This window comes from Halichoerus grypus, chromosome 2 (genome assembly GCF_964656455.1).
Source record: "Halichoerus grypus chromosome 2, mHalGry1.hap1.1, whole genome shotgun sequence".
Taxonomy (NCBI): Eukaryota; Metazoa; Chordata; class Mammalia; order Carnivora; family Phocidae; genus Halichoerus; species Halichoerus grypus.
The window spans coordinates 6961844-6987490 of NC_135713.1; the positions used below are offsets into that span (position 1 = coordinate 6961844).

General features: G+C 44.5%; 1 protein-coding gene across 8 annotated transcripts in view; it reads right to left on the bottom strand.

Annotated features, from left to right (window-relative positions):
- SEMA5A (semaphorin 5A) overlaps positions 1 to 25647 on the bottom strand; it is a 479512-nt gene that overhangs the window by 17026 nt on the left and 436839 nt on the right. For all 8 annotated transcript variants that reach the window (XR_013445480.1, XR_013445478.1, XR_013445479.1 and 5 more), the window contains 3 exons: positions 13697 to 13922; positions 9870 to 10088; positions 2502 to 2672 (listed from right to left, as the gene is read on the bottom strand). Coding sequence is in view for 5 of the 8 variants with exons in the window: in XM_036104506.2 (XP_035960399.2) it covers positions 2502 to 2672; positions 9870 to 10088; positions 13697 to 13922 (616 nt within the window). In the remaining 3 variants the exon portion in view is untranslated. The remainder of the gene's footprint in view (positions 1 to 2501; positions 2673 to 9869; positions 10089 to 13696; positions 13923 to 25647) is intronic.

A 25647-nucleotide genomic window follows, 5' to 3' on the forward strand; every position in this document is an offset into this window, starting at 1 on the left:
AAGCACCACAGGTCACACACGTGACTTTAAATTTTCATATTACATTTTTTTTTTAAGATTTTATTTATTTATTTGACAGAGAGAGACACAGCGAGAGAGGGAATACAAGCATGGGGAGTGGGAGAGGGAGAAGCAGGCTTTCTGCAAAGCAGGGAGTGCAACGCGGGGCTCGATCCCAGGACCTGGAATCATGACCTGAGCCGAAGGCAGATGCTTAACGACTGAGCCACCCAGGCGCCCCTTCATATTACATTTGTAATGGGGCTGTGTATAAATAAGATGGACACGTATCCTCTGAGTATCCCAGTAAATAAATTACACACGGGCTGGAATAAAAGAGCTTGTAGACCTTGGAGCAAAAGTGCTTTTCTAAAATCCATGTTATTTTAATGTTTTAAAGTCATTGTAATTGGACACACAATACACAAATTCATGAGGTCCAGCTGTGCAGAGACGGTCTGTGGTCAGGGGAGAGAAATCTTTAGTGCAGACCCCATTTCCCACAGGGCAATGCCCCTCCGTGAAGAGCAGTCCTCAAACCCTTTCCTGCCAAAATTCCTACAGGCCTCAGAGCTCGGGCAAGAGAAAGGACGGTGCGTGAACGAGAGAGACCAGGTCGCTGAGAGGGGCTTGCAGCAACTACGAGCACCTTCCCTTCTGCTACAAACACGGTTCTGCAGTCGATACACCAATGTCCGGCAGAACCTGACGTAGATTTATTTTATCCCAGGTTTATTGCTGCCTATGTGCCTAAGATCGGGGCACGAGTCTGGGGTTAAGGCCCAGAGCTGAGTGATCTAAGGACACGTCACCCTGAAGTGGAAAATTTGCTAGGATTCGTTACCTTCACCCAGGCTTAAGGACGTGTGAAAAGAAAACACTCATATTTTAAGTAAGGAGGTCAAAAAAATGTGCTCTCAGTATTATTTGGAAATACTGAACAAATTAAAAAGGTATTTTTTAATGCAGTTTGATTTTTTCTTCTTCTTAAATTTCAGCATCATCTCTGCATTACAGGGAAAATCTGGAAATCAAACATGTGCCTGGATCCACGGTAAAGAGGTTACATTTTTCCTGAAAAACGTGTAAAGTGGGCGATGTCAAAGAGGTTACTGCCTATGTTCTCCTCTAGGATTTTGATGGATTCCTGTCTCACATTGTGGTCTTTCATCCACTTTGAGAGAGGTTGTGGAGAAAGGGGAACCCTCTCACACCGTTGGTGGGAATGCAAGTTGGTACAGCCACTTTGGAAAACAGTGTGGAGGTTCCTCAAAAATTTAAAAATAGAGCTACCCTATGACCCAGCAATTGCACTCCTGGGTATTTACCCCAAAGACACAGATGTAGTGAAAAGAAGGGCCATATGCACCCCAATGTTCATAGCAGCGATGTCCACAATAGCCAAACTGTGGAAAGAGCCGAGATGCCCTTCAACAGATGAATGGATAAAGATGTGGTCCATATATACAATGGAATATTACTCAGCCATCAGAAAGGATGAATACCCCACTTTTATATCAACATGGATGGGACTGGAGGGGATTATGCTAAGTGATATAAGTCAAGCAGAGAAAGTCAATTATCATATGGTTTCACTTATTTGTGGAACATAAGGAATAGCATGGAGGACATTAGGAGAAGGAAGGGAAAAATGGGGGGGGGGAATTGGAGGGAAAGATGAACCATGAGAGACTATGGACTCTGAGAAACAAACAGGGTTTTACAGGGGAGGAGGTGGGGGGATGGGTTAGCCCAGTGATGGGTATTAAGGAGGGCACGTACTGCATGGAGCACTGGGTGTTATACAAAAACAATGAATCGTGGATCACTACATCAAAAACTAATGATGTATTGTATGGTGACTAACATAACATAATAAAATTAAAAAAAAAAAAAACGTGTAAAGTACGAGGTTTGGGAATGACTGTGAGAATCTGGTTTCTAGGCACTTTTCAATATAAATGGAACCTTCCAGAAAGATCTGCAGGAGCAAGTAAAAAAATTAAAATTATGAGTGTTTCAATGTCAAAGTTAGACTCAGAAGAGGTGTCTCATTTCCATTCCGAGCGGCCTCCACACGTCAGGACAAACCAGATCATTGGACGAGGATGCTGCCGCAGTGTACCCACTGAGCACCTGTGCTAGCCAGCCTCGGAGCTTGGATCCCCCCGACTCCCGGACCGGAGGCCAAGTCCTTCACAAGGGCTGTCCTTGCTCCCCAACCTGATTTTCAGATCCCATTACCAGGTTAAACCTTTTAATAATGCACTGGGATGACCCGTGTCTGTTACTAGTTGAGAAACTATGGCACGGTGAGTACTGTTTATTCTCCTGTGGAACAATGTGCTATGACGTCACTGCAAGGATAACAGTGCGGGATTGAGGTGTTCCCTTCTTTCGCTGTTTGCTCTCATGGGGTCTCATCACTTTCACCATTTGCAAATCAAGGGAGGGAAGGGGCGGGTTGAGCCCCGAGTCGGGCAATCAGGCAGGCCGCTTACCCGGGCAGGGCTGCGTGTTGCAGAGCGCCTCCTCCGTGTGCAGCCCCAGGCAGATGTCTCCTCCGTAGGCTGGGGCTGGGTTTGTGCACGAGCGGGTCCTCATGTAGTGCCCACCGCCACACGTCGCCGAGCATTTTGACCACGGAGACCAGCAAGACCAGACGCCATCCACTGGGAAGGGACACAAAGTCACAACACTTCTGAAATCCCGGTCTGACCAATCTGATGTGGCCGCGGATGGAACGTGCCTTGCAGGAAGGCATCGGTGCGCTCCTGGCCGCGCACGGGGCTGTCTGGGCTCGTCCTCCTGCTGAGGAAACCAGCTTTGCATATTTCTCCCCATGCTTTCTCAGTGCCTCTTACTTGTTCTTTCAGACAGTATTTCTAAACCTGTAACAGGCAAGCATGAAGAAAGCCGAGTGCTACGTATGTAATACAAAGTCCCAGTCCCCGGGGAGGACCACGAGCCACGTCCTGTAGTCATTCATGTGAAGGCCCGCTAGCTCTCTCTCACTTTGCTAACCACACAAGCTACCTAGAGCCAAGGATCAGCAGCTGCAGTCACGGGCTTCCTTCCTACCTGGATTACAATGTGCTCGACGACAGGGGGTTTTGAGAAAAGCTAACAGGTTCCGGAGGAACCATGAAGGGTGCTCCGGAGACGCAGGTGCCGAACAACCAAACTGAGCATGACCCGCATTGACTTGGCAGTGCGTTTATAGGAAGGATTAAAGAGACGAATCCCAATATCCACAGCCAGATGATTATGGAGGAGAGTTTTACAACGTGGACATGAGGCATGACTGGTTCCGTGACTGTTGGTAACCCAGAGCCTGTCCCTCATTTGCCCCAATCCGGGCTCCTGACACCTGCACGCGGGCCTCCTGAGCGCTGGCATCGGTGGCCCGCCCAGATGTAGGACCTCGCTGCTCATCCTGCGTCAGCTGAGGTTGCTAAAACTGGCCTGTCACCTGGCTGCGGTGGTCTCTGATACTGTCATATGCGACCTGTTATGTATCTAACTCCTGAATGGTGCTCCCTCCTGCTAGCCAGCCCCAGAGCAAAGCTGCAGGACTCTGTCGACCCAGCATTAGACTCATCAAAAATGGGCAAGAATAGCCATCACCACAGCTAGTGACAATAAAAACCCGATGAGAGACTCACTATTACCATATGTACATAGTTGCACAGTTTATTTTCTCTGTATCCTACATAAAAAGAAAACAGAATGGGGCACCTGGGTGGCTCAGTCGGTTAAGCAGCTGCCTTCAGCTCAAGTCATGATCTCAGGTCCTGGGATCGAGCCCTGTGTGGGGCTCTGCACTCAGCGGGGAGTCTGCTTGTCCCTCTGCCCTTCCCCCTGTTCGTGCTCTCTCTCTCTCTCTCTCTCGCAAATAAATAAATAAAATCTTAAAAAAAAAAAAAAAAAAAAAAAAAAACCAGAAGCAATCATGAGAAGCAATGCCAAAGCTGTTCAAGGTTGTTTTGGGTAGAATCACATCGTTTGCATTTTAATATACCCAGCATGATTTAATGCATCTTTGTGGAGTAATATTTTTCTTTAGATATAAGCATAGTAAAAAGAAAGTATTTTTGAGAAACGTGAGCAGGAATTTCATTTTTATGATATTTTTTATCTGCAAAAAAGTAAAAACAAAACAGAAACAAAACATTTGAACCCCATGTTAAAGTGGGTTTGTGACCTAACTGGGAACTTTGTGATTCCGAAGTTTATACGTTTTCCCTAATAGGCAATAAGGCGGATCGGGAAGTAAGGGGGAACCAGTCAGTTATCTGCCACTGGTAGGAGGCAGAATTGTACAAGTTCCAAAAATCCTCTTCTGCATCTATTCTTACTGGGGGGATGCTTGCTGCCAGTTTTTCTCTGTCTGTAACCTGAGCTGAAGCTTGGTCTCTAGTGCATATGTTTGCACACCCAAGAAGAAGGTGCCCATATGTCATAGTGCCTTAGAATAACAGGTGTCAAAGAGCTTGAGTGTCTGAATGTGCACAAGACAATCTGGAGCTCAGAAGGGTCTAGTGCCTCATCTAGACGGTGCTGGAACCTGACTTAGATAGAACCAACCATGGGATCTGCGGATTCTTCACTTTTGTATCTCATGGTAGACTTGCAGACCAGTGGCCATGTTTAACAATGCTCAACATCACTAATTATCCATGAAATGCAATTCGAAACCACAATGAGACATCACTTTACACCTGCCAGGATGGAGGTTATAAAAAGAAAAACAATAGGGAACAATAGATAAAAATGTTGGTGAGGATTTGGAAAAATCGGAACCTTTGCACACTACTGGGGAAAATGCAAACTGGTGCAGTTGCTAGGGAAAGCACTATGGTGGTTCTTGAAAAAATTAAAAACAGAACTACTGTATGATCCAGCTATCCCACTTCTGGATACAGATAGCCAAAAGAATTGAAATCAAGATCTCAAAAAGATATCTACACTCCCATGTCCGTTGCAGTATTATTCAGGAAAGCCCACATAGCCTTCTGTGCAACACTGTGTCTCTAGGTTACAGTCCTGTCTTGTGCATGTAAAGTTGTGTTTACAGGGGCCCTTGGGTGGCTCAGTCCATTGAGCATCTGACTCTTGGTTTCGGCTCAGGTTATGATCTTGGGGTCATGAGATCCAGCTCCCTGTTGGGCTCCGAGCTCAGTGGGGAGTCTGCTTGGGATTCTCTCTCTCCCTCTCCCCCCGCCCCAAGTAAATAAATAAATTAAAAAAAAAATAGAGATTTGTTAACAGGGTGGCTCTCATGTTAAATATTCTTACTACAATAAAAAAAATTTTAAAAAACCCAAAGATTGATTTTTTCATTCATAATCATGTTATAATCATGCAGTCCTAACAGTCACACACCAGGAGGCTGATAAGCTGATGTCTAGAAACTATCTTTTGATATTTCAAATAGTATTCATTCCTATCCACATTTCAACTAACATTCCAAGTATTATCTCATCTAGTCTAATAAATGCTACCCACCCCATTCACACCAACTGTCCTCTTGGTATCACAAAAAATTCCCCTGGCACAGAACTGTTTGTTGTTTAATAGAATGTAGTTCTTGTTCGAAATGCGAGCAGTTTGAGGGAGCATTTGGAATAGAAACCAGTTGCTAAAACATTCCCACTTGCCAGTTTCAACCATAAGCTCACAAATACCTCTACCAAGTTCAACTGCAACTTCATTGTCCTAAGGGATATACTCAACTGGGGAAAGAGATGCTTCCAGTCCAAAGGGAAATCAGAGGAAAATTCCAGCCACTTTACTCCATCAGGCAGTTGCCCTGTTCTGTAATCACCGGACACCCCAGACCAGTTCGACCCCACTCCTTACTTCCTGCCACCTCAACCTTGTGCTTCCATCACAGATCTCCACCTTCTCGGAGCATGGACTCTGGATGCAAGGGGGACGGTGCTTTGGGCTGGATAAAAAATGATAATGAGCATTGAAGTAACATTTCATATTAGGAAGACTAAAGTATTTCCAAAATAGAAATTACAGAGCATGAAAAAGCTTCACGCCATAGCCTTCACTGCTAGGGAGCCTGCAGAACCTGGTAGGGAAACAGGAACTTGGGAGCCAAGGAAAGAAAACAAATGTAGCCTCCATGTGAGGCACCTGAAGGCTTCCTAGCCTGCTGCGTAAATGATGCTGGGCTAACACAATCACCACACTAGTGGAAATAATAACCCACTCGGTATTGCTTCTTGTCCTCACCACCACCATGGGGGGGTGTTCTAGAATGCGGGATGGAACCAGAGGGGTGAGGGGGCAGAGGCGATGCGTGGGGGTGCAGGACAAGCAGGCTGAGCCCAGGACCAGGCACTGTTTAGGGCTTCGCGTAACTCTGGCCACATCACTGCAATTCCTATGGGAATCTCTTCCTGGCCCAGAAAGACCAGTTCAGAGGAAGATCAGACAAATACGCAAAAGCTCAGATTCATGTTTCCTGCAAGGATCAAGGCAATTAATTGAAGGGAATTATTGCGGATCAAATGAAATTCATAGATTAGGTACTCCTGATGGAAGAGGATGAGAATTCTTGTTCTGACTGACTACTCCACCCGCCACAGCAAAACAAGAATGACGGCCCCAGAATTACGATTACCAGCAATCTGAAGAGCAGAGCAAAATGAAATCATTAATGTCTGAGTGTCAGGCCCATGTCAGGCATCCTGGGGGCTGTCGAGAGATATAGAGTCCTGCCTTCACAGTCCTCCGGGACATGGGTGTATGTGACACCTACAGGACACACACCCAAGTCATCATTTTCATTCAGAGTCTGTCCCTCCGTTAGACTGTCACTCAGTGTCCCTCCTGCCTCATATTATGGCTCCCATAATGTTACTTAAACTTGAATATTACTCAGTAACAAAGAACTACCTGTTGTCTCCACCTTTGTAGGCCAAGGTCTGGAATCCTTAGTTCTGAAAACAAACATGGATTGAAAAAGAGGAGTGAAGACTGATATGAGGCATTCTTAATCCCAGGAAACAAACTGAGGGTTGCTGGAGCGGTGGGTGGTGGGAGGGATGGGGTGGCTGGGTGATAGACATTGGGGAGGGTATGTGCTATGGTGAGCGCTGTGAATTGTGTGACTGAATCACAGACCTGTACCTCTGTGAATCACAGACAGACCTGTACCTCTGAAACAAATAACACAAATATGTGTTAAAAACAAAAAAAGAAGACAATAGCAGGAAGGGAAAAATGGAGGGGGGAAATCAGAGGGGGAGACGAACCATGAGAGACTATGGACTCTGAGAAACAAACTGAGGGTTCTAGAGGGGAGGGCGGTGGGGGGATGGGTTAGCCCAGTGATGGGTATTAAAGAGGGCACATACTGCATGGAGCACTGGGTGTTATATGCAGACAATGAATCATGGAACACTACATCAAAAACTAATGATGTAATGTATGGTGACTAACATAACATAATAATAAAAAAAAAAAGTTAAAAAAAAAAAAAAGGAGTGAAGAAAGACCAAGCACTGGGTTACTTGGTCTTCCTTCCTTCCTTCCTTCATTCAACTTTGTCAGCAAACATTTTTGGATCGCCCACTGTGCGCCATTCACAGGGTACATGTAGATGCAGTGATATGGTCCAGGTCAGAAAGGAACATAGAGTTCATGAGGAGGCATCCTATGAATAATGTCAACCCAGGATGGTCACTGGTGATTGGGTTAGTGACCAGATGTAGTAGCTACATCAGCCAAGGACCCACTGAGCTGGAGTCATGGCAGCTACCCCTATCAGGCCGCCCCTGAGCTGAGTCCCGAGGGACAGACAGGAATTGGCCAAAGAGAGGAGCAGGGATGGGGAGTGGGGGTGGGGGTCATTCCAAACACCAGGTACGGTGTTTTTAAAGGTACAGAAACCTGTGAGCACAGCATCTTTGTCAGTAGGTACAAATAAGTTTCCGAGTTCCTTAAGCAAGGAACTGGCTTGTGGCAGTGCTCAGTGAGTATTTGTTGGATGGGTGAATGGATGAATAGATGGATGGATGGGTGACGGATAGGTGATGGATGGATAGATGGATGGATGGGTGGGTGGTAGGTGAACTGGTGGATGGGTGGTGAGTGAATTGGTGGATGGATAGATAGGTGGAAGGATGGACGGATGGATGGGTAGGTGGATGAATGGTGATGGTTGGATTGGGATGAATAGATGGGTGAATGCATGATGGATGGGTGGGTGGTGGATGAATTAGTGGATGAATAGATAGTGGATGGATAGATGGATGGGTGATGGATGAATGGGTGCGAGGATGAATGGATGATGGGTGGATTAATGGATGAATGGATGGGTGGATGAATGATGGGTGGATGGGTGGTGTGTGAATTGGTGGACGGACAGTTGGATGGATGGATGAATAAATGTATATTAAACTGAAAATACCTAGTTCTCAGCTTTGAGGAGGAGGAGCCCAGTAACGCCCCTGCTCCCATGGTTGCTCTACTCCCCCTGGGCTGACTCTGCCTGAACTTCTCCAGCCTCAGGAGACTCTTCCCTCCAACGACTTGGCTCTCCCAGCCAAGTGATGCTGAGGGGGTGGGAAAGGTCACAGAGCCAGTTCTTTCCCACAGCCCCAGCACGGAGAGTAGGATTCCTCCCTGGCACTGGGAGAGAGTTCATTGGTGACATCATTAGATTAGGATCTGTGTTATAAACTGAACAGGGAGGGCGACAAGGGAACGTCAGGATCCCTCCATCTACCCTCGCCTCCCCAGGCTCCAGACATGAGTCCTCATTGCTGTCAGCAGAACATGCAGACTCCTCCAAATGCTTGGATGCCACTTTGGTCCTTGAGTGCAAGACTCAGGCCCATCTCAGAGACACTCCTTAACGTGACCTGGTGGCTGTTTTTATTTGAGGTGAACTGGTGGGTGAACGATCACTGACGGCTGTCTCATGTGTGTCAGGCCTGTGCGGGGCACTGGGGGCGCTGCAGTGAGCGGGACTGTCAAGGAAGTCCCTGCAGTTCTGGAACCTTCGTGGGGCAGAGTCAGAGGCAACGTGCAGAGTCATAGACAGCGCTCGGGTGGCCATGAGGCACCGATGAAAGAGCCTCTGGTTATGGGAAGGTCAGGTGGGAGGGAGTCAGGTGCCGGGGTTGCCCCCAGAGCTCGGCAGGAAGAGCACAGAGAGGGCTAGCGCACTGACTACGACAGACAGCCTCAGGACTGAGTCCGCATGCAACGTCCTGTCCAGGAAGACGGAGGCTCCTTAAGCTCATTTACTAACCCTGTGCTCATTTGGGAACTCCGTGGAATGAAATGCCAGGTCTCAGGAGGAAGACCCCGACAACACAACCTCTGTCAGCCTCCAAGAGAGAAGAGTGTGTGTTTTAGAGGACTGAACTCAGGACAAAACGGAACCCTGCTGACTGAGGACATGAGGGGCTGGCCTGGCAGGCCCCTGGTGGGTCACTCTTGATACCCGTCACCCTGGAGGAGGAATCTGTGGTATGAAGGGAGGGCTGGTCCCAACAGTTTGGGAGGAGGCCAGCCTCCAGTTTCGAGGACACGACACATCTCTTCAGGCCAGGACCGCAGGGCCCCCTGCTCCATCAGGCACGGTGCCGAGGGCCCTGGAGCCTCATCGGGGTGCACGAGAATGTTTTAGTTTCTTTAAAATCAGGAGAAATAAATGAATATAACCCAGCCTAGGTTATATAGCTGTCTTTTTACCAAGGCAGTTTAGAAAATGTAATCTGTGACTTTTCATATATTTAATCTCAAGCCTAAAGGCAGGGAAGTCAAGCAAGCCTCCCTAAATTAGAAGGTCGCCTAAGGCCCTTGAATTTCCAGATGTTTTCCAGATTATTCGATCCACTCACCTGGGCAGGGCAAAATGTTGCACTCCTGGTACTCCAGGGACGGGCCCAGGCACGGCATGCCCCCGTACTTGGGCTCGGGGCTGTTGCAAACACGCTTCCGGTGCCGAATGCCTCTGTTACAGTCCCGGCTGCACTGGGACCATGACGTCCAGGCTGACCACGCCCCGTTGACGGTGTGGGCAGAGTACCTCCCGGCGCGCAGGAAATCGCCAGAAAGTCCTGCCAACGAAATGGCCCGCGAGTGGCTGTTAGAAGTCCTGAGCGTAACCGGAGTCCCAGCTAACCTTCCCTGTGTCTCAGCTGCCTGCTTCATTCTGTAACTGCACCCCCCAAATCAGCTGAATATTTTTTCCACTTCAGAAGAAAGGACTGCGGGTGAATGATAATCTTCCATAATTCAAGCTTCCTTCTCTGCGCTGGCTCTTACACAGGACGCGACGCAGAACTTGATGGGTAAGTGCGGTCACATACTTATGCAATAGGTCTTAGGTTTGTAGGCCACTCGTTTTTCTGAGAAACTTCTTACAAAGAAAACACAACTTTCTCACTTCTCTTGGGAATTCTAGAGCAAACCGTGCCGTACAGAAGGAGGTGATGCCCACCACTGGGGACATCCATCTGCAGAGAGGAAAGCATGGTTCCGACAGTTTTCTAAACCTGTCCCTCAACCTGTGAGCCTTTCCACAGTGAATTCAGGCTGGTGGAAGATGCAGAGTTCGCCACTTTCGAATCCCAGGCCACAGAGACAGGTGTCTGTCTGGAACCCCGCAGGGGGCAGAGCTCATGACTCGGAACCGAACACATCCCTGAACGACGGTGCCCAGTGGCACACGCCCCCAGGAAGTTCAGAGCCCGCCTACTCGCAGCTGTGTCTCGCCAGGTACACGTGTGGCGGCAGAAGCAGCGGCAGCTGGGAGCTGTCTTGGAAGGAACAGGCTCTGGACACGTCCCGTGTGTCTGGTCTGCTCTGAGCGCTCTATGCTTGCTAAGTCATTTAATTAATTAGGCACAGCCAAAAGTCCTGTTCGCTTTGATGAAAATGGCCACTCACTTACAATATCAACAAATATTCTAATGCTCTCAAATGCTGGCAATGTGACTCAGGTTTTAACAGAAAACTCTCGGGATGCCTGGGTGGCTCAGTCGGTTAAGCGTCTGCCTTCGGCTCAGGTCATGATCCCAGGGTCCTGGGATCGAGCCCCGTATCGGGCTCCCTGCTCAGCAGGGACTCTGTGTCTCCCTTTCCCTCTGCCCCCCCCCCTCCCCGCTCATGCTCTCTCTCCCTCTCTCTCTATCAAATAAATAAATAAAATCTTAAAAAACAAAAAAACAAAAAAACTCTCAAAGTATGCCACGAAGTTCTGGGGAAGTGCAAAAAGGCAAATACAGCAAGAGTCCTGTCCACTGCTGAGCTCCTTTGCTGTTTACTTAAAAACTCCGGCTCAGAAACCTCGGTAGGATGCTCTTTAGAGAAAATGGATTTGAAATGTCTTTCTGTGATGCACCAATACTTTGTGGTTAATCAATACAGAACAGCTATGCACAAGTCAGCCTCATTTTGTGCGGTTGGAGGCAAAGAAGTCCAATTTTGTATTTTCAAGATGTCAATACCAAAACATGGTGTGGATGGTCATTAGAACTTGAAGCCCTTAAGACACAAGAAAGATGAAGTATTTTTTATGCCTTGCCCATGATATACTTTTGGAGGAAATATGGGATATCTTTTATAAATGTATACCAAACTTTTTCTTAGTTTATATTACTATCATTGAAAACAAACATCAGCTTTGGTTTTGTATGTATCTGAGAATAAAAGGGTAAATAGGGGCGCCTGGGTGGCTCAGTTGGGTAAGCGTCTACCTTTGGCTCAGATCTCAGTGTCCTGGGATGGAGCCCCGTGTCAGGCTCTCTCCTCAGGGTGGAATCTGCTTTTCCCTCTGCCCCTGCCCCTCCCCCTGCTCATGGATGCTCTCTCTGTCTGAAATAAATAAATAAAATCTTAAAAAAAAAAAAAAGGGTAAAAAAAGATATGTTCAGAAAAGACAACGACATTCCTGTGTAGGGAAACACTGCCACTCATTGTCTCTTTTTTACCTTGATGTCGTAAGAAATAACACAGTTCACTGCCTGCTCTGAAATAAGAAAGTTAAGTGCATGAATTGGAGACAGGGCTGCCAGAATTTGCAAATAAAATAGAGGAAGCCTGGTTAAATCTGAATTTCAGATGAACAACAAATCATATTCTGGGTAAGTATGTCCCAAATATTGCATGGGGCATACTTATCCTAAAACAGATTCATGGGGCATGCTTATACTAAAAAATTCTGAGAAATATCTGAAATTCATCTCTAACTGGGAATTTTGTATTTTATGTCACTATTCCAATGTGAGATCAGAAGATCGTCCCTTGCAGAACGTAGATCTTTACAATGGGTCCTCGGTTCCCTCTTGGTATTCCAGCATATATACGCCTTTTTCTTCTTACTAAAGCAGGATTTTACAAAATTAGTAGGAGTGAAGATCATTTTGCTTGATTTTCTACGTGTATAGGTGTTCACTTTATTGAAATTGTAAACCTAGTCACAGAAGATTTTTCACTAAGTAGACTTATTTTTTTAAAGAAATGGTGAACAAGCCTATATACGGTTGCTGAACTACAGTGGGCAGAATGGTTTGAGGTCAGGAGATGGTTAATGTCAGGACCTACAACGAGGAGGGGCTCTTGATGGCAACGGCCAGGCCTCCAAGCAGCAGCTCTCCCCAGAGGAGATATAGAGATCAGTGACACGTGGGTACTGGAGGAGGCAGGAGGACATCTATCACACCCCCATGAATTTATCCTACCCGTGGCAGCCCAACACGGTGGCTTACTACCTCTGTGGTTCATCAAGGCCACCCACTCTCGGTCCAAGGAGGCTTCTCGAAAAGCGACACTGATGGCGACTGTATTTTCTAGGTCACATTCATGTTGTCAGAATAATGTGGAAACATAAACACAAACGTGCCGAGAAATGTTCCCAGTGGTCTAGTGCACGATAGAACTATCACCGTTCTCAATACATCGTGCTCCGAGAACCATCTGTGAACACCTATCTTCTTTTTAGAATTGGACAGATCTTGTTAAAGTAGATGGGAGAGACAGAAGAGATGAAGAAGAAAGCAGAAGTGAAGATTTTTGGGGATGACCAGGCTCACCCCTTCTCCTGCAGTAGAGACGGCTGAGCTCCAGGGTGAGCAAGTGAATTGTTGGAGGAGAGAAGCCCACTATGCCGCAGGACCAGGCAGAGGGTGCATCTCCTGGTCTACCTTAGAGCTTTCCCTACGTTATTAATATGGTATGGAAGGGATTAAAAGGACAGAGCAATTTCAAAGACTATGAAAGGATTCTCACAGGCTGAACTTTCAAGTAGAAAGATCCTTCTACAGACAGACGCCCTTTCTTTGTCTTGGTCCAGCTTGGGGAAGAATGAAAGTAAAAGCTTATTTGTAGCTTACATTTTGGGGGGCGAGAAGACCGACGGAAGACCACTGAGCCTTCCTCAATATATTTCCTGATATTAAATAAATCTCCCACCAACTATTCTGGATCTCTAGAATATAGTGTTATTGTGAGGACTGAATTCACGGGACCACCTCAATATAGAATTCTTTCCCATCGTTTGCTATCAAGCTGGCTCTGCACGAGTGGGCTCATTGTCACAAAGACTGCGACACCAGAAACAATCAAAAGGAGAACATCCCCTCCCCTTGCTCTTCTACGACCTTAGAGACGGGATCAAACGCCCGTCTGTGGGGAGTGGGTCGGTACTGGGGGGGTGGACGCTCACCATCTGTGGAGCAGCCGCTGGTTCCGTCACTGGAACAGTACCGCATCTCGATTCTCTGCCTTCCCACTTCGAGCAGATTTGGATCAGGCAGGCGGGCTTTGCAAGTGTAGCGGAACCGCTGCTCGTAGTGGCCCCCGTTGTCTGAGATGTTGACGGGCGTCCAGGGCGTCCAGGGCGTGGTCTTCTTCAGCTCGGGGCACGGGTTGGTGTTGCAAGGCTGGTACTCCTGGGCGAGAAAGGGCATGGCATGTGCTTATCGTGCAAGCATCCACAGAGTCCCGGGCTTCCCTCTTTCACTGGAAGATGGGGCTCTCTAAAACTGCACGTGCTGACACCCATCTGCTACTCTACCAAGTGAAAACCAGTGCTGTTCAGTTGGGCCTTTAAAAGCATGTTCAGTGTTCACGGTCCACTGCAGAGGGCATCTGCACAGTTTCTCCTGTGTCAATGAGGAGAATGAGACAATAAATGTAACCGGATGTGAGTAAGAATGGTGAGCCCGTAAAAATCACTTTCCTCTCACTTGATAAATAACCCAAACTGCTGACTATTCCGATGTGAAGCTTAACTGTTTTTTTTTTAAAAGGCTTAAAGTTAAAATGATGGAACCAAAACGTTTTATTTTGGACAACATAACACTCAGCTTGAGATGAAGGAGTGTTTTAAGCTCTGGGATCACGGATTGGAAGTGTTAGAGTAGTAGAGTATCCAAATAACACACACAAAATGTAGTAACTTATAGTGTGTAAGTTTTCACAACATTTCCCTGCTTAATCCCTGGACAGCGCTTCTCACTTTCTCTTCCCTTCCCTCGCCACCAGATTCCTCCCTTGTAAGCACAGCGGGGAGCATCCCAGTTACTGAGCAGCGTACATTTGAAGGTCTGGCAAATGCGGCATGGTGTGTGTGTGCGGGGGTGTGTGGAACTGATTAAGATTCTTAAAGATTTATTTGTCAAGAATTCTAAACACGGCATCTCCATAAAAAGCACCACGTATGAAGGGTACAAGGTGGGACCTTGGACACAGCGCTGTTTGTTCTTCCACTGCACAATAAAGGTTGTTTCATTAGAGGGAAACCCACAACATAGAATACATCCAATTATGACCATACCTTAAAAATGATTTTTATCAGTGTTAAACATATATATCAAGTAACGGTTAAATAGCCCTCTAAGGTTTTTTTATGAAAAAGAGAAATATTCTTTCCCCCATATCTTTTATTTATTTACTTTTTAAATTTTATTTTATTTTACTTTATTGTGTTATGTTAATCACCATACAATACATCATTAGTTTTTGATGTAGTGTTCCATGATTCATTGTTTGCGTATAACACCCAGTGCTCCATTCAATACGTGCCCTCCTTAATACCCATCACCAGGCTAACCCATCCCCCCACCCCCTCCCCTCTAGAACCCTCAGTTTGTTTCTCGGAGTTCATAGTCTTTCATGGTTCGTCTCCCCCTCCGATTTCTCCCCCTTCATTTTCCCCTTCCTTCTCCTAATGTCCTCCATGCTATTCCTTATGTTCCACAAATAAATGAAACCATACGATAATTGACTTTCTCTGCTTGACTTATCCCCCATATGTTTTAGTTAAATATTTGCATGTTTAGCCCCTAGATCTAACAACCAGAATTTTCAAGGATCAGGCATTATCCATTAACTGTGCATTATGGAAGGAGAGGGTTTGGCCCTTTACTCCCTCCCCCATCCCTGTGTCAGCAACATTGATGAAAATTTACCATCTCTCATCATCTTAATGCAGTAACATTGTTCCTTTGGTTAGATCAAAGTCCAGCATTTGCACTCATAACTAGGGGCACACCATCCCCAGCTGAGGGATGGGATAGGGTGATGGGCTACTATTCTTATCCAGGTCCCTTGCACACTAAAGTTTTTGGGGGTGGTTGTTTAGATTCTATGACTTCATCGCCAATTTATACCCCCTCCAGTCAGGGACTTAGGCATAGTAAGAACTGTCCTTGTGGGTTTATGCTTCAAAAGAATACTCCTTGAATATGATAGTCATGTGCTTCCAGTAGGAAAGAGAGTGGCCACGTGTGTCCACACAGCCAGCTCTATTTGGAAGCCTATGAAAATATGTATTTTGTCATTAATCTAATTACTCTAACTACTTTTCTTTACTAGTAGTCCAATTAAAAAAAAAAAATACCCATAAGTAACAAGACTCAGGAGTTCTTCCTGTGTGTGACATCACAGGTTTTCAGCAGGAATTACGGAAAGTGGTCACCACCGCTTCTCTGATTTCTTATCTTCTCGCCATTTCCTTCCCCGCCCACACCGATGCGCCTCATCCCCACACCAACACGTACCAGGTAGATTCATGACTTCATTTCCCTTTGTTTACGGCATCTTTTATTATGATATTATTTGGATGCTGCCTCTTAAATGAAAAAAATAGCCCCAGTGAATGCCATAAACCCAATCGTGTGAAAAACCAGGCAGAACACGCGTGAGCCCTCTCGTTTTCTCTTGAAATGGAGGCCACACGATAGGAATGCAATAAACCCTTGTCCAGGCTTGCCGTGTGACGGTACCGCCATCCCCAGATCGAACATGCTACATGCCACTGTCCTCCCCTTCATCACTTCAGCCAGGCAGGCAGGTGTCCAGGGCTCCTTGCTGAAACCAACTCAGAACATACGTGGTTTATGGACCCCTGCTTAAAAAGTGCGGGTCCTTAAGCATTAACAAGTTCGTCAGTAAGATCCCCCATTTTAAGAAACAAATATAGGATGCTCCCAGTGACTCTTCACTTCTGTACACCAGAAATGTCACCTGTTCTATGGAGGTGAAGTTTCATTTTTGAAATACATGAATAGCAAATATATTTTAAAGCTGGCTCAAGAGGCTGAGTTGGTCTCTGTGTGCTGGTGACAGGTCCAGTGGGGCAGAGGTGCACACAGCTCAAGGATAAAGATCAATGTGGGCTTATTAGATAGCCTCTGATAACAAAGTTTGTTCTTCCATTCATTGTCTTTTCATCGTATGAAGTTTACCTTGAGACTCAGAACTGCCCTTTTCACCTGCTTCTTGAGGTTTGATTGTGATGCATTCATTTAAAATATCAAATTATGAAATGCCAAGAAATGGTATGACCAAACAGTTTTATATCGGTGACCAAAATTATGAAGTGATTTCATTCAATGGTAAGTAGTTCTATGGCTCCGCCGAATCTGGATGCCACAATGTACTGATGACCCATGGCAGTAACTACCCAACTTTGAATGTAACGTGAACAATATTACATTTAATGCTAAAGATAGAAATTATTTTCTAAGAAATTTCAGGGAGCCAGTTACTATTACTTGTCACATCGGATGCCTAATATTCTGCTGGAAAATATTAGGTAACAATGGTCACTAATATCCATTCCACTTCGAGGTATATAGCTGAAGAAACTGAAATCAGGATCTTAGTGTGACTCCCATGTTCATCACAGCATTACTCCCAGTAGCCAAGGTATGGCAACAAAGTAAGTGTCCATCAACAGATGAATGGATAAACAAGATGTGGTATGTGTGTGAACATGATATATAATATACAATACAATGTGTAATAATATATAATATATACCATTCAGTCATAAAAAGGAAGGAAATCTCCCCATAGATCCAGGCTTTTATGCTCAGGTTACATTATTTGGGTCTTATGAGGCCCTCTAGGCTAATGGCCAGTGATAAAAGTTATTTTCCTCTGGATATATTTCATTCTAGAACATTCTCTGGCTTTCCTGAAGAACAAAGGAAGAACACAGTTACTAGGTTGTCAGCCATCCTATATTTAAACCTAATTTTCCTAGAGGCACACATGGGCACTGTCATGATACTCCACGCAATCTGTGAGGGAGCACAGCACCCAAGTTTGGCAGTTGTCCCCACTTTTTCCCATGACAAATGTTTCCTGTGTACATCACAAGAAGGTTATGAAGGTCAAATGAAATCATTAATAGATAAGCACTCTGCAAACCATGAGAAGCTCTAGGAATGTAAGTCGTTGTTATTACTCTACCGGGAAGCCAAAGTCTAACACGGATATTCTGTCCCATTTCACTTTTCTTGACTCCAAGCCACTGAAAAAATCCTTAAGCAAAGAAGTGATCCCAGAACCTGAGTACTGCGTTCAATTTATTTCAGCAAACAGATTGGCCCAATATTACCATCTAGAATGGAAATCTCTTATTTGGTCCCTGAAAATCCCTGCAGGAAGTGGAAAGAGTAAATGATATTTTCTGTACAAAGAAAAGAAAGAGCAAGTGGGAATGTTGAGCGGGGTTCTCTCATCATGGTTTAGCTTAGGCCATCGGAAAATATCTGTTGAAATAGCAGCTTTAATTCCACCACGGTCAGCTCGTGTTCCACTGACATCATGAACTTGAAGGGCAGTCAGGGCAGCAAACCCTCATCTAAGAAGAGCAGGTATGTTTGGGGAGAAGGCCGCTCTACCCAGAAGCTGCATATTGGTGCCTCTGAGGGGAGAAGCCAGAGAGAGCAAGCTGGACACCAGACCATGGAACACGGGGGCAGGAACAGCACTGTCCTGGGGCTGCCGCCACCAAAAGGGTGATGGTTCATGAAAGACAGCACATGGGCCCCAAGTGCTGGTTGGACGTGAATGAATCAAGGATATTCCAAAGCCTTGTGGGTGAGGAAACAGAGCATAAACGCCTTGTTTGGAGTCAAAACTCACGTGTGAGAATGACCTTCTAAAAAAAAAAAAATCCACCAGGGGCACCTAGGTGGCTCAGTTGGTTAAGTGTCGGCCTTTGGCTCAGGTCATGATCTCAGGGTCTTGGGATCAAGCCCCGCACTGGGCTCCTGGCTCGGTGGGGAGCCTGCTTCTCTCTCTCCCTCTGCCTGCTGCCCCTGCTTGTCTCTCTCTCTCTCTCTGTTAAATAAATAAATAAAACCTTTAAATTAAATTAAAAAAAAATCCACCATTTGTGACAACTTGGATGGACCTTGAGGACATTATGCTAAGAGAAACAAATCTTGCAGAGAAAGACAAATTCTGCATGCTATCACTTCTACGTAGAATCTAAAAAGGACAGACTCAGAGAAACATAAAAAGTGTAGTCGTTACCAGGGGTTGGAGAGGAGGGGACAATGGTGAGATACTGTTCAAAGGGTACAAACTTCCAGGCATGAGGTTAACAAGTTTGGGGATCTAATGGATAGCATAGCAATTATAGCTAATAATACTGTTATCATGTAACTGATACAGTAAGGAGAAAGGAGATCTTAGATGTTCTCACCTAAGAAAGGAGATCTTAGATGTTCTCACCTCAAAACAGAAATGTTTGACTATGTTTTAATTATGTGATGGGATGGGGGTGGTAGTTAATATTCTGGTGGCAATCATTTTGCAATATATAAATGTATCAAATCAACATGAGATATACTTCAAACTTACACAAAGTTATGGATCAATTATTTCTGGAAAAACATAAAAATGAATTAAGGAAACAGTTGATGCAAGGACAAAACATAAATAAAGGGTCAAGAGCACCAAAAATCCCAAGGGTTACTAAAGCAATTTTGTACAATCCTCCAGATACGTTCCCCATGTACTCTCTGTCCCAATCAACAGTAAAAGAACCATACATTTAAAGTTTAATCCAGGGGCGCCTGGGTGGCTCAGTCGGTTGAGTGTCCGACTCTTGGTTTCAGCTCAGGTCATGATCTCAGGGTCTTGAGATCGAGCCCTGCATCGGGTTCCGCGCTGAGCATGGAGTCTGAGATTCTCTCTCCCTCTGCCCCACCCTCTCTCTCTCTCAAATAAAAAAAGAAAGAAATCTTAAAAAAAAAAAAAAAAAAAGTTTAACCCAGAAGCTGGGAGGTACCTATAGAAATAGACTCTGGGGTCCATTCTCTCTTCCCATCTGAACTGGTTCTTTCCTAATTCAAGCCACTGTCACCTCAGGCCTGGTTCACAGAATCGAAGCATGAATTTCATTGAAGTGTGTCTATTTGCAAGTCTGCTTTTACCCACAGACTGCAAGTTTGTCAAGAGCAAGAATTTTGTCACATTTAATTTATATTACCAATCTTGAGTATAGTATTTTTTTGGTGAATGTATAAATCATATTGATCAATTCACAATTAGGTGCATTCTGAGGGAATGTGCATAAATTTGGGGAACAAATTTAGGGGGTTAAGAGGGGCTCCGTGTTTTGCTGTTTATTCTTCCTTTGAAAAACACTGAAATATCTATATTCCATCGGTTGAAAGTAAAATAGATGGTGACAACTCAAGCAAAATTTTGATAGCTTGTGCTCAGCACAAACTAAGAAAGTTACCCTTAAAGTCATTTCATCAATAGCTGAATATATGAACTAAATTCATTCTCATATGGAATACTCATGGTTGTCACATGCATTTAACAAGTGCTCCTTCAGCAGCAAAGGTTATCCTGCTGAGGCAGAAAGCCATTCTGCACAAGACAAACAAGGAAGAAATGCAGTTGTGTTTGCAAAGGGCCAAAGTGCTCCAGCAAGTGCACAGAAGGAGGCCTGTGATCCCTGGCACTGGGGCAAACAGAGCAAAACCTGACAGGAAGTCCTGGAAATAAGCTTAGTGGTACCCAGTAAGGAAGAGAAGTAAAAGAGAGATGGCAGATTCAGAATTAGAGGGCCACAGAATGACTTCTGCTTCTGACCAAGATGGAGTAAACAGAAATGGGATGAACTCTCTCCCCCCAAAACAACTAAAAAATGTATGGAACAACAGTTCTTAAAACACTGGGCACAGGGCAATGAAGGACAGTGATGGCCAAGTGAGGGGAAACATGAGGTGAGCCCCATAAGTGCCCAGCCTAGAATCTTGATGAGGGTTCCAGACCCTGGTGGGGGAAGGAGAATCCCAGGCAAACATTCTAGTGACTGAGGAGACAGAGTGAGAAGGGGCGGAAGCCAAAGGGACAGAAGGAGAGAGATGCACGGAGGTAACTCCAGTGTTATGCAGAGAGCCCGCCTCAAGTATTCAACAGGGTACAAATCTGTGAAATTTGAGGAAACCACAAGGGTGGCGAAAGACCCACCTGCAAAGATCAAAGGGAATAGTGCATATCACTTTCATTCCTACATACTAGCAATGAGCAAGCAGAAATTAAAAGAATGCCATTTACAGGAGCATCAAAAATATGAAATACTTAGCAATACATCTCACAAAATGTATGCTTGACTTGTACACTAAAGGACACCAAATCCCCTAAATGATCTATAGAATCAATGCAATCTTAATCCAATTCTAGAAGGCTTTTTTGGGAGTAAATATTGACAAGCTGGTTCTAAAATTCATACAGAAATTAAAAAAATCTAGAATACCCAAAACATTTTGGAAAGGAAGAACAGAGCTGGAGGACTTATACAACGTGACTTCAAGACTCATTATAGAACTACAATAGCATTGTGTGGTGTCAGCAGCAAGATAGAAAGACTAAGCAGAGGAATTCTGGACTGGAAAGTCCAGAAATAGGCCTGCGTGTATATGGTTTATTCAGTTTTGATGAGAGAGCAAAGGCAATTCAGCAGAGAAAGTAGAGACTTTTCAACGAATGGAGCTGTAGCAATTGGACAGCCATCTGTGAAAAGAAGACCTCTGAATGATAACTTACTCCCTGTTTGATAATAGACTCAAATGGATCACAGGCCAACTATCTAAAGCCATAAAACCTCCAGAAGAAAACCTAGAAGAATCTCTCTGTGAGCTTCGGTCAAGCAAAGATTTCCTAGCTACAATGCCAAAAACATTATTCATATAAGAGAAACAATGACAATCTGAATTATTCAAAATCAGGAACTTCTGTTCTTTGAGAGACACTGTGAAGAGAAAGAGAGGCAAGCCTCACCCTGAGAGAGAATATTTGCAAATCAGATAAAAGACTCATATCCATCATATATTTAAAAAATTAAAATTCGACAATAAAAAACTTAATACAAAAATTGTCAAGGATAGGAATAGACATGTCACAAGAAAAGATAGATGGCCAAAAAGCATATATAAAAATTCTCAACATCATTTGTTAGAAAAAAAGAAAAAGCCATAGGGAAACTACCACACACCTATTAGAATGGCTACATTAAACACAAACCCCAAACCGGACACCACCAAATGCTGGTAAGCTTGCAGGGACCAGGAACCCCCCTCTCACACTCTGCTGGTAAAAATGGAGAATGGCACAATCCCTTTGAAACTATTTGACACTTTTCCTAATTAATGAAACATACACTTATGACCATATGACCTTGCCATCTCCTTCCTAGATATTTACCCAAGAAAAAAGAAAGTTAATGTCCACCCAAATACTGGTACATGGACATTCATAAAAGCTTTACTGGTAACAGCCAAAAATAGAAACAACCCATATGTCTATCTGTCAGCAGGTGAATATCTAAATGAATCATCTTATATCCATAGAAGGGAATACTAGTCAGCAGTAAAACAAAATGAACTGTTGATGTATACGGCATAGAAGAATCTGAAAATAATGATGAGTGAAAGAAGCCAGCAGAATGAGTGACTCCATTCACATAAAATTGATGGAAATGGAAACTAGCATAGAGGCAGAAAGATCAGTGGTTGCCTGGGATCGGGACGGTGTAGGAGGGAGGGGTTACAAAAGGGAACAGGCATGCTTTTATAATCTTATTTCTCTTATAAGCAGTTTCTTTAGCTGCAGTGCATCTTCATGCTGGTACAGGCTTTTGAACGTGAAGGAGTTAAAATCATCTTCCCTGGCATTTGGAGAAGTCTTGGAGTCACAGGATGGCTTGGTGGAAGAACCCTGCCCCAAGGCCAGCTTCTTACTCTCTATCCAAGTTCACATGGTAAGTGTATGTTAGACTGCAAATCTGTAAACACTTGGAAGGTGTGTTAGTACATTCGGGCTGCTATAAGGAAAGATCACAGATGGGTACAACAGAAATGTACTTCCCTCAGCTCTGGAGCCTGGAGCCTAACATTAGGGTATTAGCATGGTTGGACGAGGGCCTTCTTCTGGGTTACAAACTTGTCTTGTCTCCTCACATGGAGGAAGGGGTGAGCTAACTCTCTGGGGCCTCTTTTATAAGGACACCAATCCCATCCATGAGGGCTTCACCTTCATGACCTAATCACCTCCCAAAGGCCTCACCTCCTACTACCATCCCCTTAAGGCATTAGGTTTTCAACACATGCATTCCGGGAGGGGACACCAACATTCAGTCTACAGAACATATCCCAACAAATGCCAAATCAGGGGTTACACAAGGTGAGCTCAGGACACTGCCTACATTTTGGACTCCACAGCCTTGTTTTGGGTTAGTCCATTGGCCCCAAATAACACTCAGTGCATACACTTGAATCTGTTTCACAGAAGGTAAAAAGATTCGATAGTCCAATGCTACCTGACAAACAGTCTACACTGGCTACTGTGAAGAGAGGCTGATGATTTAGGGATTTTTATGAATATTCCTCATTTCGTCCCGTTACTATTACCAGTTATTAACAGTTTGGTGAAATAAAAATGGAATTTTATTAAATGTGAAAGAAACACAGTGACAAAAGCACGAGTATTTTCAAGTAGAAGATTGCACCGTTCCAAGCAGTAGCTGCTTGCATTTCAGTGGGTTTCCTCTGAGTTAGCGACAGTTCTTTTAGAATCTTTGGTGTACCAGTTGTTCGCATGGGGTCTCCCCAGGCTGTGAGCTTCTCCAGGGTAAAGCCTGGGGTTGATGCAACTTTCATCCTCACTGGGGGACTGGCACTATCTTTGACTCTAAAGAGGAAGAGGATTGGGCTGAACATGTCAGGGGCTTTCAAATGGGTGCATTCGCTTTCAACAAGAGGTCATCTTATGTGGTTTTTGTCTTGTTTTGTTTTAAGTGCAGAAAAGCAAGCAAATATTCCTCTGCTGTCTTACTGAAAAAGACTTGTGTTTGTGTATGTACTGGATTATATATGTTTGTGTATATATATATATATATATATAAATGGAGCTGGCTTTCCTCCTTACACATCATTTTAGGCATTCTTTTTTATAACACTGTAGAAAGCGCAAGAGAATAAGAAAATCAGTGCTGTTGTTGGAAATCTTTATTACAGAGGCTGTGATTTGTGGGTAATCTATAAACTTACATCTCAAATGAGAAGATCCATTTATTTATTTTATTCTCTCACTATAATGCCTTTAAATAGCTAGTCTCTGAAAGCGAACATCAAGAATTCAGACAGCTTTTTTGGCAAATACCGTGCAATGAGAGGAAAAACTACTTTTAGCTAGAAGTGAAAACCTATCATCCGGGGAAAAGGTTTCCTTCCCAAATCAACAACTGAAATGGGTGACCTTGAGCAAAGGAGCCCACCCTTTACTTCCACTCCTCCATTGTTGTTGTAACACCTGCTATCTGCTTATTCAACTGGCAAAATTCCTAAAGCTATCTTAGAAAGATCCAGAGCACTCAGTTCTCTTGTGTATTTCATCAGGCATACGGGATTGTGTGTTCAGGTCCCAGGAGTTGAGTCATCTTGCTTGGAGCCTTGGGAATACCTGGTCCATTTTCCATTAGTCCTCTGTACTCTGGTACCTCAATTATGGCATAGCTATGATCTTAAGAGTACTTTGACAGTAAGCACCCATCATTCCCATAGCCTGGATGTCATGCCCTGCGTAATCCCCTCCTCGTGGGTGTGGATGGGCCTTGTGAAGCTGATGGGATAGCAGCTCTCTTGATGAGATCCCTCTTAACCAAGACCTCCTTGTAGTGGACAGAGATTCTCTTGCTGACTTTGAAGAAGTAAACTGCCATGCTGTGGGGGGCACGTGGCTAGAACTGGGGGCAGCCTCTAGGAACTAACAGTGTCCTCCAGCCTAGAGCCAGGAAAAAAAAAATGAGGACTTAAGTCCCCAAACCACGAGGAACTAAGTTCTACAAACAACCAGAGAGCTTGAAAGAGGACCCCAAGCCTCGGAAACATTTGCAACTCCGGTCAACACCTTGATTTCAGCCTGAAACACTAATCAGGGGAACTGGTTAAACTGGGCCTGGACTTCCAGCCCATGGAACTGTGAGATAATTAATGTGTTATTCTAAGCCACTAAATTTGTGTTCATTTGTTACACAGCAACAGAAAACTATGTAAATATACATTTATTTGGTATTTGTACACAAGACAGAATCTATTCCATGACCCTGTTTTTATCTAATACTCCAAGAATTCAGTTTAATACATGATTCAAATGAAGCTGAGTTTTCTTAATCTGGTATCCCCAGGGCAAGAAATCGGAAGGATTAGATTCTTTCATGGAAAACTCATTATCTTCCTGCTATGACATTCTTCCAATTTTTTTCTTACGAGAAAGTTTTGGCGAAAAGTTTTAAAAAAGTGACCATTGCTTCTCAGTAATAATACCTAGGAAAGTCAAGGTGTGAATAAGGGACCTGCAGGCTATGTACTAAGTTGAGGTTGGTTGTTACAACTCATGTTTTATTAAAGATGCCCGATACCATCCAGAGTTAATTTTAATTCCACTTTACAGAATAATGACAGAATATACATGTGTTGACGATCGAACTGTATTTCAATTTCACCAATTCCATTAAAGCTGTAGATTTAGTGAAAGTCCACTATGTTTGAGAGAAATATATTGGGCTAATGTCTTTTGCTTTAAGGGCATAAACAGAATTTAAAATGGTGTTCTATTCATTCCGCAAATGAGCTTCTCCCCAGGTGTGTCTCTGTAGGACGCTGATGGGTGCCACGGAGAAAAGCTTCTGCTGTCAGGTAAGAGAGAGACCATGGGTTCAACAAAGTTAAGTGAGTTTCTTCAAGCCAGGAGTGGTGAGAGCTCATTTTGGGGAAGCAGAACTGAGGGGAGCGCACATTACCAAACACTGTTGGGGGAGAAGCTACCTGGAATCAGAAAAGTTCTCAAAGGTGAGAGCAA